This window comes from Carcharhinus amblyrhynchos, chromosome 21 (assembly GCF_965287045.1).
Source record: "Carcharhinus amblyrhynchos chromosome 21, sCarAmb.v2.hapA, whole genome shotgun sequence".
Lineage (NCBI taxonomy): Eukaryota > Metazoa > Chordata > Chondrichthyes > Carcharhiniformes > Carcharhinidae > Carcharhinus > Carcharhinus amblyrhynchos.
This window is the reverse complement of record NC_137344.1, coordinates 23,527,486-23,542,712: the sequence shown is the minus strand read 5'-3', so window position 1 is coordinate 23,542,712 and position 15,227 is coordinate 23,527,486. Positions and strand designations below refer to the sequence as shown.

The 15,227-nt window shown below is 42.3% G+C and overlaps 1 protein-coding gene across 2 annotated transcripts in view; it reads right to left on the bottom strand.

Moving 5' to 3' along the window:
* The window catches only part of ttyh2 (tweety family member 2), a 114,290-nt gene that overhangs the window by 46,272 nt on the left and 52,791 nt on the right, over nucleotides 1–15,227 (bottom strand). For both annotated transcript variants that reach the window (XM_080208821.1, XM_080208822.1), the window contains 2 exons: nucleotides 13,756–13,976; nucleotides 1,550–1,645 (listed from right to left, as the gene is read on the bottom strand). In XM_080208821.1, the coding sequence (XP_080064947.1) occupies nucleotides 1,550–1,645; nucleotides 13,756–13,976 (317 nt within the window). The remainder of the gene's footprint in view (nucleotides 1–1,549; nucleotides 1,646–13,755; nucleotides 13,977–15,227) is intronic.

Genomic DNA, 15,227 nt, shown 5'->3' with positions numbered 1-15,227 from the left:
AAGTTTAGATCCTTTTAGCCCAATCTGAGCAATTTAATGAATTTTACTCATTCTTCACACTTTCTAAATAAAACTTTTAAAATTAGCTCTCACGAATGAAAGAGTTTTTTTTTTATTCATTCGTGGGACATAGGTGTCGCTGGCTGGCCAGCATTTATTGCCCATCTCTAGTTGTCCGTGGAGGGCAGTTGACAGTCAATCACGTTGCTGTGGATCTGGAGTCACATGCAGGCCAGACCGGGTAAAGGACAGCAGATTTCCTTCCCTAAAGGACATCAGTGAAGCAGGTGGGTTTTTCCGACAATCGGCAATGGTTTTGTGGTCATCAGGAGATTCTTAATTCCAGATTTTTGTTTAATTGAATTCAAATTCCACCATTTGCCTTGGTGGGATTCAAACCTGGGTCCCCAGAATATTAGCTGAGTTTCTGGATCAATAGTCTAACAATAATATCATTAGACCATCAAAAGGGAGGCAAATCTGATAAACCTGGTGAAACGTGGTATAGGATTAAATGCCCATGAAACTGGCGTTTGACTGGTCAGTTATATGCCCCACTGTCCCAATTAAATTGGTTAATTCAGCAATGTCTAGAATTCAAACCCAACACTTTGCTCTGATCAGGCAAAGCATTTTTTTTGGAGATGTAACATGTAAAATAGTTCAGCAAAAAAAAACAGATGCGTTAATGTATCTTTCTTGACTGTTCCCAACCGAACAAATAAATATACAAATTAGGAGCAGGAATAGGCCATTCAGCATCTCAAGCATGTTCCACCATTCAGTAGGATCATGGTTGATCTAACAGTGGCCTCAACTCGACATTCCACCTACCCCAAAATAACCTTTGACTCCCTTATTAGTTAAAAGTCTATCTATCTCTTTGATCCTGTCTCCACTACTCTCTGGGGAAGAGAGTTCCAAAGACTCTCAATCCTCAGAAAATACTTCTTCACATCTCCATCTTGGTATCAATTCTTAATTCAGCCTTTTGGCTAAGGTCAAACCTCAGATGGGGTGCAATGCCTTATCTTGTCAGCTTGGACCTTGTCTCACTTATGGGGACCATGAATTGGATTCAATTTGAATTTGATTTTTGGAGCAAGCTAGAAATGGATTTGCCCAGTCCACTCTGAGCATTCGCTTTGTAGCTTAAAGGATGGAGTAAAAAGTGTTTTTTTAAAATCTCCATCTTAAATGGGGGATGCCTTATTTTAAAAATATGGCCCCTAGTTCTCGTCTCACCCACAAGGAGAAACATCCTATCAGCATCCACCCTGCTACGGTTATCAAAGGTCACCCGATGGATTAAATAGATTCCATCCAATAACTGCCTAGAGATGCCCAGTAAAACTGACTCAGAGTGCAAGTGGGCAAAAAGGGAAGCTGAAGTTGAGGCCCTGACAAGAAAGTATCAGTATTAGTGTGTGCGAAGCCCGACGCCTTTTTTATCTATAAAAATGGCCTTTCAAAAAAAAATGTGGTTCCTTCATATGTATTGCTCTGAAGGTTATGCATTCTACAATATAATAATGGATACGAAACTTACATTGTGAGAAGCCACCTGGATCGTTTGGCCAGACCCAGGAACGCCACCAGACAAATAACCAAATCAATAACAAGAAGCAGAAGATACGATAGCCATCTGGAATGAGAGATACGGTGAGAAAGTTAAATACCAAGTTAAAACGCAACAATTAAAAATGTGAGCCAGCAACAGTTTCTTTCAAAGTTGTAGAAATGATTGGTGGGGCAATGACACGTTACAGATCACTTGGCCTTGCAGTTGCTGCAGCAATATGTTCCTTTACATCCATGCTATAGTCTGGAGCTACGGACAGTGCTGGTGGAGACTTCAATTTCTTTCCGTCACATGACTGACCAGGACTCTCTTACTCTTATCATCTACCACTGGCATGTGTTGGGAGGATTTGCAGGCCGATTATCAACCTATATGGCCGCGTTATGAATGGGCCTCCCTTGGCCATCATCCAGGGGTAGGATTTAAACCTAAAACTTCTTGCTCAGTGGCAGGGTCACTGTGCTACAAACCCTCCCAGAAATAACTGAGGTTAAATACTGGACACTGTTCAAATCTTACTGGTTAATTTGATTAGGTATTGAAGGACCCTGAAAAAACTCTTTTACCAAAGGATTTATTCCGATAATTTGAACACAGACAGGGTCTCAATTTGATCTTTAGTCCAAAACTCATCATACTCCAACAATACAGCGTTCGTTCAGTAGAAGGTGGAAAGGTTAGCCTCAAATTACGTGAAGCCTGGCATGTGTTCGAACCAAAGGCTTTCGCAGAGGCTTATCAGCTACCACAGAGCCAAGTTGACATTACAATGGTTGTAGCAGCACCGTTATCTCTAACCCAAAATGTTGAAGTGATGCCAGAAATTCTTACTACCCTTTCTGTTCACTCAGATGCAATTGCGTCATAAAATCTCAGGGACAGAATATGATGCCACTGCTTAGTTCAAAGAATTCAAGTTTAAATCCACCATGGCTGTTTGAGAAGTTGAATTCCCCTTAAACATGTTATTTCATATTACTTCATGGGATGTGTGCATCTCTGACTAGGCCAATGTTTATTGCCCACCCAAACTTGCCCTCGAGAAGGTAGCTGCACGCTGCCTTCTTGAACCACTGCAATCCGTATGGTGTGGGTACATTCTGTGCTGTGAGGAAGGCAGTTCCAGGATTTTGACCTAGTGGCAATGAAGGGGCAGTGATATAGTCTCAAATCAAGATGGTGTGCGACTTGGAGGGAAACTTACACGTGCTGACGTATCCCTCATGATTTTGTACACCTCAATCAGGTTTCCCCCCCTCAGCTTTCTCTGTTTTAAGGAAATCAACTCCAATCTAGCCAGCCTGGCTTCATAGCTGAAACGCCCCATCCCTGGCAATATCTTGGCGAATCTGGGTTCCAGTATATCGCATGATGAGTAAGGTATTTGGATTGGATGGAATCTATTTAATCCATCGGGTAGCCAGTTTGGGGTTTGTGAAACTTGTTAGTTAATTGATGGTCATGGATATCCAAAGTCATAACCATCAATCCAAAGATGTGTGGGTTAAATTGACTGGCCATGCTAAATTGATCCCGGTGTCAGAGGGATTAGCAGAGTAAACGTGTAAGGTTACGGGAATAGGGTCTGGGTGGTATAGTGGTCAGTATAGACTCGATGGGCCAAATGGCTTCTTTCTACACTGTAGGGATTCTATGATTCCATGACTATAGTTTTAGAAAGCAATCGGCCAGTTTTGCTCATGTTACTTTGTCTAACCTGGAATACAACTGTAGCAAGTGCTTATCCTGAAACAATACGAAGATGTAGACATGCATTAGATTCTCTTCAGTTGAGGTATTGATCTCTCCTCAAATTATATAAGGTACAACAAACACATGGGCCATTCAGCTCAAACAATCATTGCTGGTATTTATCATCCACGTGAGAGAAATCGATTTAATCACATTTGTTGACCCAGTTTTATTGTCCACCTTTCCAACAACTTCCAACTCGCCACATAAACAATGCAACTACAATACCAGATCAGACGCTAGGAATACTGCGGTGAGTAACTCACCTCCTGACACCCCAAAGATTGTACACCATCTAAAGTTTATTCATTAGTGTCACAAGTAGGCTACATTAACACTGTAAGGAAGTTACTATGAAAACCCTGAGTCGCCACACTCCGGCACTTGTTCAGGTACACCGAGAAAGAATTTAGCATGGCCATTACATTTAACCAGCACATCTTTTGGACTGTGGGAGGAAACCCACGCAAACACGGGGAAAGATGTGCAGACTCTGCATAGACATTGACCCAAGCTGGGAATCGAACCTAGGTCCCTGGCATTGAGAGGCAGCAGTGCTAACCAAGCTTGCAACCATGCTATCTACAAGGCACAGGTCAGGAGTGTGATGGAATACTCCCCCCTTGCCTGGATAGGTGCAGCTCCAGCAACACTCAACAAGCTTGACACTATCCAGGACAAAACAGCACGCTTGATTGACACCACATTCACAAACATCCACTTCCTCCAATACTGACACTCAGTAACAGCTGCATTCACTATCTACAAAGTGCACTGCAGCAATTCAGCAATGATCCTTTGAGGAACAGCACCCTCCAAACCCATGACCACTTCCAAGGACAATGGCAGCAGATGCATGGAAACACCACTGCCTGCAAGTTCCCCTCCAAGCCACTCACCATCCTAACTTGGAAATATATCACCATTCCTTCCTGGAATTTCCTTCCAAACGGCATTGTGGATCAACCCACAGCACGTGGACTACAGCATTTCAAGAAGGCAGCTCACCACCATCTTCTCAAGAGCAATGATGGGCAATAAATGCTGGACCAGCCAGTGATGCCCATGTCTCAAGAATAAAGAAATTGAATTGAGGTAGCAAGTTGAGAAGGAGAGACAGAATAATGGCAGTAATTTTACAGTAATAATAACTGCAAAACTATCAGCAGAATGCTGAGGTCATCCAATGATTCACCAGAGGGCGCACTGTTGAGGTGCCCCTAGACTGCAAACAGTGGAAGTCAATTGAATTGGCAAGAACTTACTTTCTTACATTGTTGGTCTCTGTGGAAAAAAACATGGAAAATATTGCAACCTGTTGAATAAGGTGTAATGGCGTTTTTAACGATGTACTTTTAAAAAAATTATATAGCTCATGAGATGGCAAAGGCAGCATTTCTTGCCCATCTTTAATTGCCCTTGGCTGAGCTGCCTCCTTGAACTGTTGAAGTCCATGTGGGGTAGGTACACCCACTGTGCTGTTAGAGGGGGAGGTCCAGGATTTTGACCCAGCAACAGTGAAGAAAAGGCAAAATATTTGCAAGACAGGATTGTTGGTGGCTTGGAGAGGAACTTGCAGACGGTGGTGCTCCCATGTCTGCTGTAGATGGTAGCATTTATGGGTTTGGAAGGTGCTATGGAGAAATCTTGGTGAGTTCCTGCAGTGAATCCTGGAGATGGTACACACTGCTGCCACTGTGAATCAGTGGTGGAGAGAGTGAATATTGTGGTGGATGGGGTGCCAATCAACTAGGCTGCCTTGACCTGGATGGTATTGAACTTCTTGAATATTGTTGGAACTGCACTTATCCAGGCAAGTAGAGAGTATTCCATCATGCCCTGATTTCTGACTTGGAGATAAGGAAGACGGGGTTTGGGGAGTCAGGTGGTGAGTTACTTGCTGCAGGATTCACAGCCTCTGATCTGCTCTTGTAGCCACATTATTTATAAGGCTGGTCTAGTTCAGTTTCTGGTCAACGGTAATCCCTCGGATGTTGATAGTGGCCGATGCAGCAATGGTAATGGCACTGAATGTCAAGGGGTGAGGAGATGATGCTTAACTTCGCTCTTGTTGGAGATAGTCATTGTCACTTGGATATTGTCCAGGTCATGCTGTATTTGAGCACAGACTGCTCCACTATGAGTGTCACAAGTGGTGCAGAACATCATACAATCATCAGCCAATATCTGTTAGGACAGCAGTAAGGACAGTATTCTGAGGCACTAGGTTCATAATTACTTTTAAACATCTCCTCTCAGCTTAAAAAGCTAATTCTGTATTTGCCTTAAAAGTTTGTCTTGTCTGATTATTTTAGGTTCTGTCCTAATTTAGTTAACTATCTGAAAACTTGTGAATACCACAATGATTACCAGCTTACCTGTTTACATTATTACTGCTGCACGGCAAACCATCACCTTGACACGGTGCCAGGTTTAAACTGCAAGCTCAGAGATCACTAGAACTAGATTCATGTGAGCAGCTTTCTTCAAAGTCAGCAGTGAACAAACATGCTTGCTTTGTCCCTGTCCCCAGACTCTGGGCTTTTACGGTCTGGCATGTGGAAAAGCTCCTGCCCCGTGGCCATCGGAAGAGGTGGACATGTCAGAAAAATTCTGGCACATTTCACATTATGAGCTGAAAAATATTCTCATTCTTTAGTTGAAAGGTAGGCTGTAGAATTTGATCTGACAGTTTTATGCAGGTTAGTGCATGTTAAAAGTTCCTGCGGTAGATTGTTATCAATGACATGTGATATTGGTATTAGAGCTATCAATCAAAAAAGCTTATCTGCAAATGAAACTTCCTCAGTTTAAAGCTTCTTTATTATTCTTCTATTAAATGCTGCCACATTCTCCAAATATTGCACATTAGCTCTCTTATGTTCATGTCAGTGAACACGATTGTGCACAAATCCATTGAATTGGTATGCTAGTTAGAGCTGAATGAGTCATCGTGCCCAGCTAGCATCAGCATTTCCAAGCACTTTTGTTTTAGATGACCTTTTAATTTTGTTCAAAATCTCAACAGGATTATTAGAGTGGAAGTAATGCTTTTTAGTCGAGTTAGAACGAAAAGCTGAGGGTAGGAGAGAGCAGACACCGAGACGGAATTTAAATAAAAGTGTGTCCTTTCCATTCAAGCTGCTTTGTTTCCTGCTACCAGACCCCCCTCCCCCCGCATTATTTTTTATTTACATGAACAATAGAGTGAGTAAATTGTGAGAGTAATTAGAGTTTGACTCCATTCAAGGATTCTGTCTGATTTTTCTCTGGCTGCTTGTCAATCTTATTTGGTTGCTCTGGAATGGGTGTATTACACACCCACACTCGTGCAGCATTGCAGAAAACCTCATTCAGGGACATGGGGATCGGGGCTGGTGGAATGTACAGGAAAGGGATGATTTGGAGAAGACAGTACAAGAATCTGAGGATCTGGTTGCCATTAATTTCTTGCTCACTAATCATGAAACAACTGATGGTGGTTTACTACAGCCTGTGGCCAGACGATCTGATAAAGCAGGAAACAATTGGGCTGATGATGTCTTTGGGGAAAAGAAAAGCTTTTGAAGGGAAGACTGGCTGAAATTATGACTTGTTTTGTATTTTCTGGGCACTAGAAAGGGTTTTTTTCTCTTGGTAATCCTGTTGTGTTCACTTTAAAAAGTTTCTACTATACCCAGGATCACTTTTCAGTATTTACTCAATCATTGCCAAGACAGATTTACAGCAGAGGTCAATCAGAATTTTCCAAATAACCAATTCCTCAGAGTGCCGTTTCAGGTTTTTAGCTACAACACCACCATCTAAAAAGAAACTATGAGCAAAGACAAGGGTAAAATGAACGTAATATAGACAGTGAATGAATGCATAGCACCTTTCCTGTTTTCACCCTTTCTTGCCCTTCTCCCTCCCCAATCTTTTTCAGAACTGCAGATGTAGTTATTCTGTTCAACCTTATGCAGAATTTACAGATCTCCGTGTCTGTTCCTGATCATCCAAAGTGAAGTGAAATGATATTTTTTGCTTCCTGAATAATCAGGTCTGTTGTAACAGCAGTTGTTTCTAATATTCTCTACATTACAATAAGAAGCCTCACAACACCAGATTAAACAGATTTATTTGGAATCACAAACTTTTGGAGCAGCACTCCGAAAGCTTGTGATTCCAACTAAACCCGTTGGACTTCAACCTAGTGAGATTTCTTACTGTGCCCACCCCAGTCCAACGCCTGCATCTCCGCATCGCAATATCGAGAAGCTAGAAACTCCTAATAAATTGCAATGACTTTTAAATTTCTGATTTTGGGAGGACTGGTGTTTTCCTGCTTGGGGTGAAGTGCTAGTTAAATATCCTGTCTGGATCTACAATGACTTTATCCATAAACTATGAAGCTTTGGCTTTCTTTCTTTTGTGAGTATGTCATATTGCTATGTAATAGGATGTGTTCTCATTATACCAGATGATGTTAGAGATAATTGTCTGCATCAGTTGATCTTGGACGGCAACTGAGCAGTTGATTTTGTGCTTTCTGTCCAGTGCTTTAGCAGTGAGATTTTAACTTATTTCTACAGCTTGTGGCATTGAAATCAATTTTGATTGATTACTTCAACCCATTACGCACAAATTCAACTACCTTCCCTCGTAAAAGCTGGGGACAGAGGAGGAATGGTGTGTATGATAGAAAGAGAGACAGAGAGAGTAAGAGAGATGTGCAGCAAATATATTTCAGTTCCTCTCTCACTGTAGCAGTGACAATGGGCCAGAGGTGTAAGGATTTTTTGAGGCATCTTTGTCACAAAGCTTTTTTGTACAATAGGATCTTACAAGATGGAAAGAAAATGAGGCCATTCTGCCCATCATACTTTGAAAGAGCTATCCCATTAATCCCTTTCCCTTTTTATATCAGTTTGCAATCCTAAGTACACTGGAGCATTCTGTTGGCACTTTAGAAAATGTATTATTTTGGAACTGTTTTACAAGAGTGCCTTTAAAATGTACATGCAAATTTATATAAGGTGGATGAAAAAAGCTGACGGTACAAGGATTTGGAGAACACAAATTTATGGTTTTAGGCAATGAATGCATGCGGGGGGCAGGGGGATGTGAGGACGAGCTTGTTTACGGAGAGGTAATGATCTGGAACTCTACCTAGCAGAGTGGTGGAAGCAAAAGACTTAACTATTGCTGAAGGAGAACTGAATGGACATTTAAAGGAAATAAAATTGCAGGACTACTGGGATGGAGCAGAGGAATGGGCCTAACTAGATTGCTTGACAAAGCATTGGCATGGACTCAAGGGGCTGAAGGCCACTTCCTGCAGGGCGACATGTTGGCACAGTGGTTAGCACTGTTGCCTCACAGCTGCTCCAGGGACCCAGATTCGATTGCCAGCTTGGGTCACTGTCCGTGCGGAGTCTGCACGTTCTCCCTGTGTCTTTGTGGGTTTCCTCCCACGGTACAAAGATACAGGTTATGTTTATTGGCCATGCTTAATTGCCCCTTAGTGTCCCAGGGTGTGTGCGTTAGAGGGATTAACGGAGTAAACATGTGGGGTTTCGGGGATAGGGCCTGGGAAGGATTGTCATCAGCGCAGACTTGCTGGGCCAAATGATCTCCTTCTGCACTGTAGTGTTCCTATGATTCTATGTATTGGAATGATTCCATTACTCTGTCAAACATTGCTGTGTTAAGTTGGGTCATTAGTCCATTTTGCTCCTGTACTATTTCTGTCCCTGAATAGAATCATATTAGTTTTAACCTGAATGAAATGGAGTTTTGGGTGTATTCTGCTGATTCAAGAGAATCAATCAGCACACACAGTGTATAACTAACTGTATATCTGGACACAGTGATATTAGTGGGTATGGATAGTGAGTTGTTTTAATAACAGGCAGCTGTTTCACAGTATCAGCTGAATGTGCAGATGGCAAGTTGAAAATGTCGTTCATTATATCCTCGATGCTTGGACAAGATAAAGCTTCAGTTCATAGGAAATGAGCACTCTGTTCAGCACAGTTTATAAAGTGCCTTGAAGCAGCCCAAATTATAATTCTATGAACAGTTGATGCTCTGTGTTTATAACTTGCTAGCACTCTGCCTGGCTTTAATATTGTGCAATGGTTCCGACATTGTTGCTCGAGTGGAGCGACTCTGCAGAACAGACTGAATGTATCTTGATGAGCTGCTTTTTGTTTAATTCTCTGCGCAAGACTGATAACTCCAGGGCACCTTTTAACCTTCTGCGTATTAGTTTGTCAAGAGCAATTAGAAATTGACAAAAGTGATCCAAGTGTTGAAATGCTGTTGCTATTAGCACCATTTCAATACAACTAAGAGTCTTGCTGGGCCACTTCCAAGGAATATCCAGCACGCTGGCCTGGGATGGGAATCTCAGACAGGGTAAGATTGGCACCGGTCTTTTCCTAGCAGGCACTGATTGAGCCTGCTGGAATTTTCTGACAATCCAGCAGCTTTAATACGACTTTTTTTTACAGAAAACAACATCTTTGTTATAAAACGACCATGACACCATTGTCGATTGCCTTGAAAACACATCAATTGTATGGGACTATCAGCGTAAATTGGATAGATTTCGAATAGGTCCAGCAACTCAGAAAACAATTGGATATCCGTGAGATGCTGTAGGCTATCAGTACTTGCAGAATGGTAATCTGGAAGCCAGTATGTAATAGCCAGAATGAAATTATCTCATTACCAGAGATTAGGTCGAAGCTCTGCAGTCCTGACACATCCAAACCTGAATGGTTATGGACAATCAAAAAAAAAACTGGAGTAGGAGGAGGCTCCACAAATATCCCCAACCTCAATTATGCGGCAGCAAAGCACATCAGTGTAAAAGTCGAACTTAACGCACATGCAACCACCTTCAGCAATGATGAGTGATCCATCTCAGCTTCCTCCTGAGGCCCTCACTATCACAGATGTCAGTCCATGACATGTGGCTATTGCTGGCTGGGCCATCATTTCTTGCCCATCCCTAATAGCCCTTGAACTGAGTGGCTTGCTAGGCTACTTAAGAGTCAATGACATTGCTGAATCACATGTAAGCCAGACCTGGTAAGGAGGGCAGGTTCCCTTCCCTATAGGAAATTAGTGAACCTGATGCATTTTTACAACAATCAACGTTAATTAGTCTTCTAATTTCAGATTTTTTAAAATTGAATTTAAACTTTACCATCTGCCGTGGTGAAAGTCAAACTCAGGTCCCTAGAGCACTAACCCAGGTCTCTGAATTACTAGTCCAGTGATAATACCACTACACCAACATCTTCCCCAAGAAATGGCTGTCGGCACTGACAATATTTGGGAAATAGTATTGAAGATTTTGTTCCAAAGTTAGCTGCGCTCCCTAGCCAATCTCTTCCAGTCCAATTACAACACGAAGATCTATCCAGCAGGATAATTCTAACCCAACCAATTAATCTACTCGTAATCAAAATGAAGAAAAGTGCCGATGTCAATGCTATCAAGTGGCACTTACGCATCAATAACGTGCTCACTGATGCTCAGCAGTTGTTCAGCCAGGATTGCTTGGCTCTTGATCTCATTACAGCCCTAATCCAAAAATGGATAAAAGAGATAAATTCAAAAGGTGAGGTGAGAGACTGCCCTTGACATCAAACATTTGACCAAGTATGGCAAACTGAAGTCAACGGGAATCGGGAAAATTCTCACTGATTGGGATCATATCCAGCACAAAGGTAGGTGATTGTGGTTGTTGGAAGTCAATCATCTCTGTCCTGGGACATGACTGCAAGAGTTTCAGACTCTACCATCAATCATTTTCCTTCCATCACAACATCAGAAGTGTAGATGTTCACTGATGATTGCATAATGTTCAGCATCATTTACAACTTCTCAGATACTGAAGTAGTCCCTGTCCAGCAAGACCCAGGCAAAATCCAGTTCTGGGTTGAAAACTAGCAAAAAGTGCCAAGCAATGACCTTCTCCCAATAAGTGGGAATCTAACCACCGCCCTATGAAATTCAATGACATTGTTATTGCGGGACCAGGAACATCCTGGGGGTTACCATTGAACAGAAACTCAATTGGACTAGCCATATAAATACTGTGGCTAGAAGAGCAAATCAAAGCCAAGGAATCTTGCAGTGAGTAACTCACCTCCTGATTCCCCAAAGCCTGTCCAACATCTGCAAGACACAAGTCAGGAGAGTGTTGGAATACTGTCCACTCACTTGGATAAGTGAAGCGCCAACAACACTCAAGGAGCTCACCACCATCCAGGACAAAACAGCCTATTTGATAGGCATCCCATCCATCACAATAAACATTCATTCCCTCCACCACCACACACAATACTCCTTTGCATGGAGGCTGTTTTTGTGATTTTTGTCCAGTAACAGGTTATCTCATGATTTAGGGAAGCAAATACAGGGGAACACAATCACCTGCAAGTTCCCCTCCAAGCCACACATCATCCTCACTTGGAATTACATCATTGTTCCTTCACTGTCACTGTATCTACATGATGTGGAGATGCTGGCGTTGGACTGGGGTAAACACAGTAAGAAGTATCTGCATCACATGGACAACAGTGGTTCAAAGCAGCAGTTCACTACCATCTTCTCAAGAGCAATCAGGGGTGGGCAATAAATGCCGATCTTGCCTATTATACTCAAATCTCACGAACATGAAAAAAAATACAAGTGACAGCCACAATGACCAGACAAGTAATAAAATCAGACTATTATTTTGCAACAATCCTGTTCTACATACTACAGTAGCTCAGAATTCAATTATACCCCTCCCACCTTAGCAATTATAAACACTAAACTGATAAACTGCATTCTAATATACATTATCAAATGCTACTCAAATGACTGAGTGTAAGACTATCTTGGAAGTACCAGGGGGAAACTTCCAGTCCCACCAGCAATGGGAAGCTTGGCAAGGGGGGGACTTAATTTGGTGCAAGGCCAAAAATCAGTTTCCTGATAGCAGGATAAACTTCAGCAATTAAATTCTTAGGACTATAAAGGCAGGTCCAGATTCCTGACAAACAATGTCAGGAAGTCCTTTGTATATATTAGCATATCATGCATGTTCATTAAAAGGCCAGCTTGCCAGAATTACATTCCCCCATCAAATTAAGCTCCCCACCAGCGAGGAGTTCACTTTTACAACTGTGCATAAGTGACATGCACTGGAGAGGTTGATTGCTTCGATGATTAACGGAGAGTTGCTGGTGTGTTGTCCCTTTTGAGGAACGTCTGTAAATGCCAGCCTATGTTTGACACTGAGAGTTGCGCGTCAGGTAACTGAGGAAGGGATAGCAAGGAAAGGTGGAGAAGTGGGCTGGGCACAGGTGGAAGGGATAGTGCAAGCAGTCCAGCTGCCCTTTAAATACGACGCCCGCCCTTTGACCCAAGGTGGTAATGGCATGGATGATGAATTCCTATCTGCCCCTGCCAGGAGAAGTGGTGAGCACCTTGTGGATGCATATTTAATGTGCTGACCAATGCAGAATCGCACGTGGTCAGCCGTTTCACACCCCCCAGTGGAAATTACTCCCAATACCATGCCTGTGATGACTTCAGAACGGAAGATTCCAGCTGTATAGTGGGATTCTGTTAGTCCAGATCAACCTATTTATTTGTATTTGATGTCCACAAAAATATTTCACTCAAAAGGTCTCATTTGTGGGAGTTTAAATTTTTAAGTTTATTTATTAGTGTCGCTAGTAGGCTTACATTAACACTGCAATGAAGTTACTATGAAAATCCCCTAGATGCCACACTCCAGCACTTGTTCAGGTACACTGAGGGAAAATTTAGCATGGCCAATGCCCCTGACCGGCAGGTCTTTTAGACTGTGGGAGGAAACTGAACACCTGGAGGAAACCCACTCAAACACAGGGAAAAGGTGCAGAGTCCACACAGACAGTGAGCCAAGTTGGGAATCAAACCCAGATCCCTGCTGCTGCAAGGCATGATGTTGGGATGCCGGCGTTGGATTGGGGCAAACACATTAAGAAGTCTCACAACACCAGGTTAAAGCCAAAAGGTTTATTTGGTAGCAAAAGCCACTAACTTTCGGAGCGCTGCTCCTTCATCAGGTGAGTAAGGCAGCAGTGCCACCGTGCTGTCTCTGAGAGTCGGTGTATTTAAAGATCATAAAGTTGCATCAAGAATAGCCTGCTTTAATAACAAGATTAATTGTGGCAATGCTGCAAAACTACAAGAAACTGCAGAACAATTTTCTCCTCAGCCAAGGACAACTGTTACACAATTTGCCGTACTATTCATTTTTATTAACTTCAGTGTGATACGAAGTTTCCTGTATCCAATACTTTCATTTAATCAGAAATAATCGTGGCTCATATAAAAATCTTGATTGTGTTAGTTTATTTCAGGAAAGTTAATATCCTGCAGGTCCTTACCTGTAATATTCAAAGTAGCTGATATCGTCAGCTATTTTTGCCATGTTCAAGTTTACATTATGCCATGTTGGGAGACCAGCGAGTTGTGAAACAATCGCATCCGCCATCTGCTGCATGAACTTCAGTGTCTGAATAAACTCTATCCTCTGTGCAAAGATCTCATCGAGCCTCGCTATATGCTGTTTCATATCGACTTTCATATTACTTGTCGTCCCAGAGACCTGAACAAAGCAAACACAAAAAAAACCAGACATGCTTGTAAGACACATTTTTAAATTAAATGCCCCACTGAAATAAAATGCTGTAAATCACATTTTCAACACTCTTTTCTTCAATGAATGATTCTTCACCAGGTGTGGAACTAGCCTTGGGTTCTGTTCTTTAACACTAGGGAACCAGTCTGGGATGTATATCTTCTTGGAGATAGACCTTGCCTTCAATCAAAATTAAAATAGCCTCACCTTGGGTCTCACTGCATGTGTGTGCACTGAACAACAATCTAATAAAAAGGCCAAATCAACCAACACTTGGATGTAGAAGGCTGAAATTAGCAACCAAGACACATTCGATTATAATTTCAGAAATTCAAAGAAAATCTAACTAAAATTTATTTGAAAGAATCCACAATTCTGAACAAGATTTCATGAACTTCAGCCAAGTCTTTTGACATTACAATTTTCAATTTATTCTTTCATAGGATTTGGACATTTTAGTTACCCATCCCTAATTGTCCTGGAGGTGGCGGCAGTGGGTCACCTTCTTGAACCAGTGCTGTCCAAGTGGTGCAAGGACACCCACAGTGCTGTTCCGAAGGGAATTTCACGAAGTTGATTCAGCGACAGCGAAGGAAGAGTGGTATAGTTCAAAGTCAGGACAGTGTGTCAAATGAAGGGGAACTTCCAAGTGGTGGTGTTTCCATGCATCTGCTGCCCTTGTCCTTCCAGTTGCTAGAAATTGCAGGTTTGTAACATGCTGTCAAAGAAGTTGTTATGAGTTGCTGCAGTGCATCTTGTCGATAATATGTACTGCAGCCACTGAGAGTGTGATGGCAAAAGTGAATGTTGAAGGTGGTGGATGGGGAACCAATCAAGTGGGATACCTGGAGAGAGTGAGTGTGAGGAGGAGTTGCACTCATCCTGGCAAGTTGAGAACATTCTGTCAAATTCCTGACTTGTGCCTTATGGATGGGGAACAGGTTTTGCGGAGTTGGGAGCAAGTTACTTGGCACAGAATCTTCAGTCTTTGACCAGTTATTGTGGTCCCAGTATTTATACCAGTGGTCCAATTTGGTTCCTGTCAATGGTAACCCTCAGGATATTGACAGTGGGGGATTCAGTGATGGTGATGCCATTGAATGTCAAACAAGAATGGTTAGATTCTCTCTTGTTGGGACATGGCCATCAACTGGCTCTTGTGTGGCATGAATGTTACTTAATACTTACCAGCCTAAGCTGGAAATGTTGTCCAGGTCT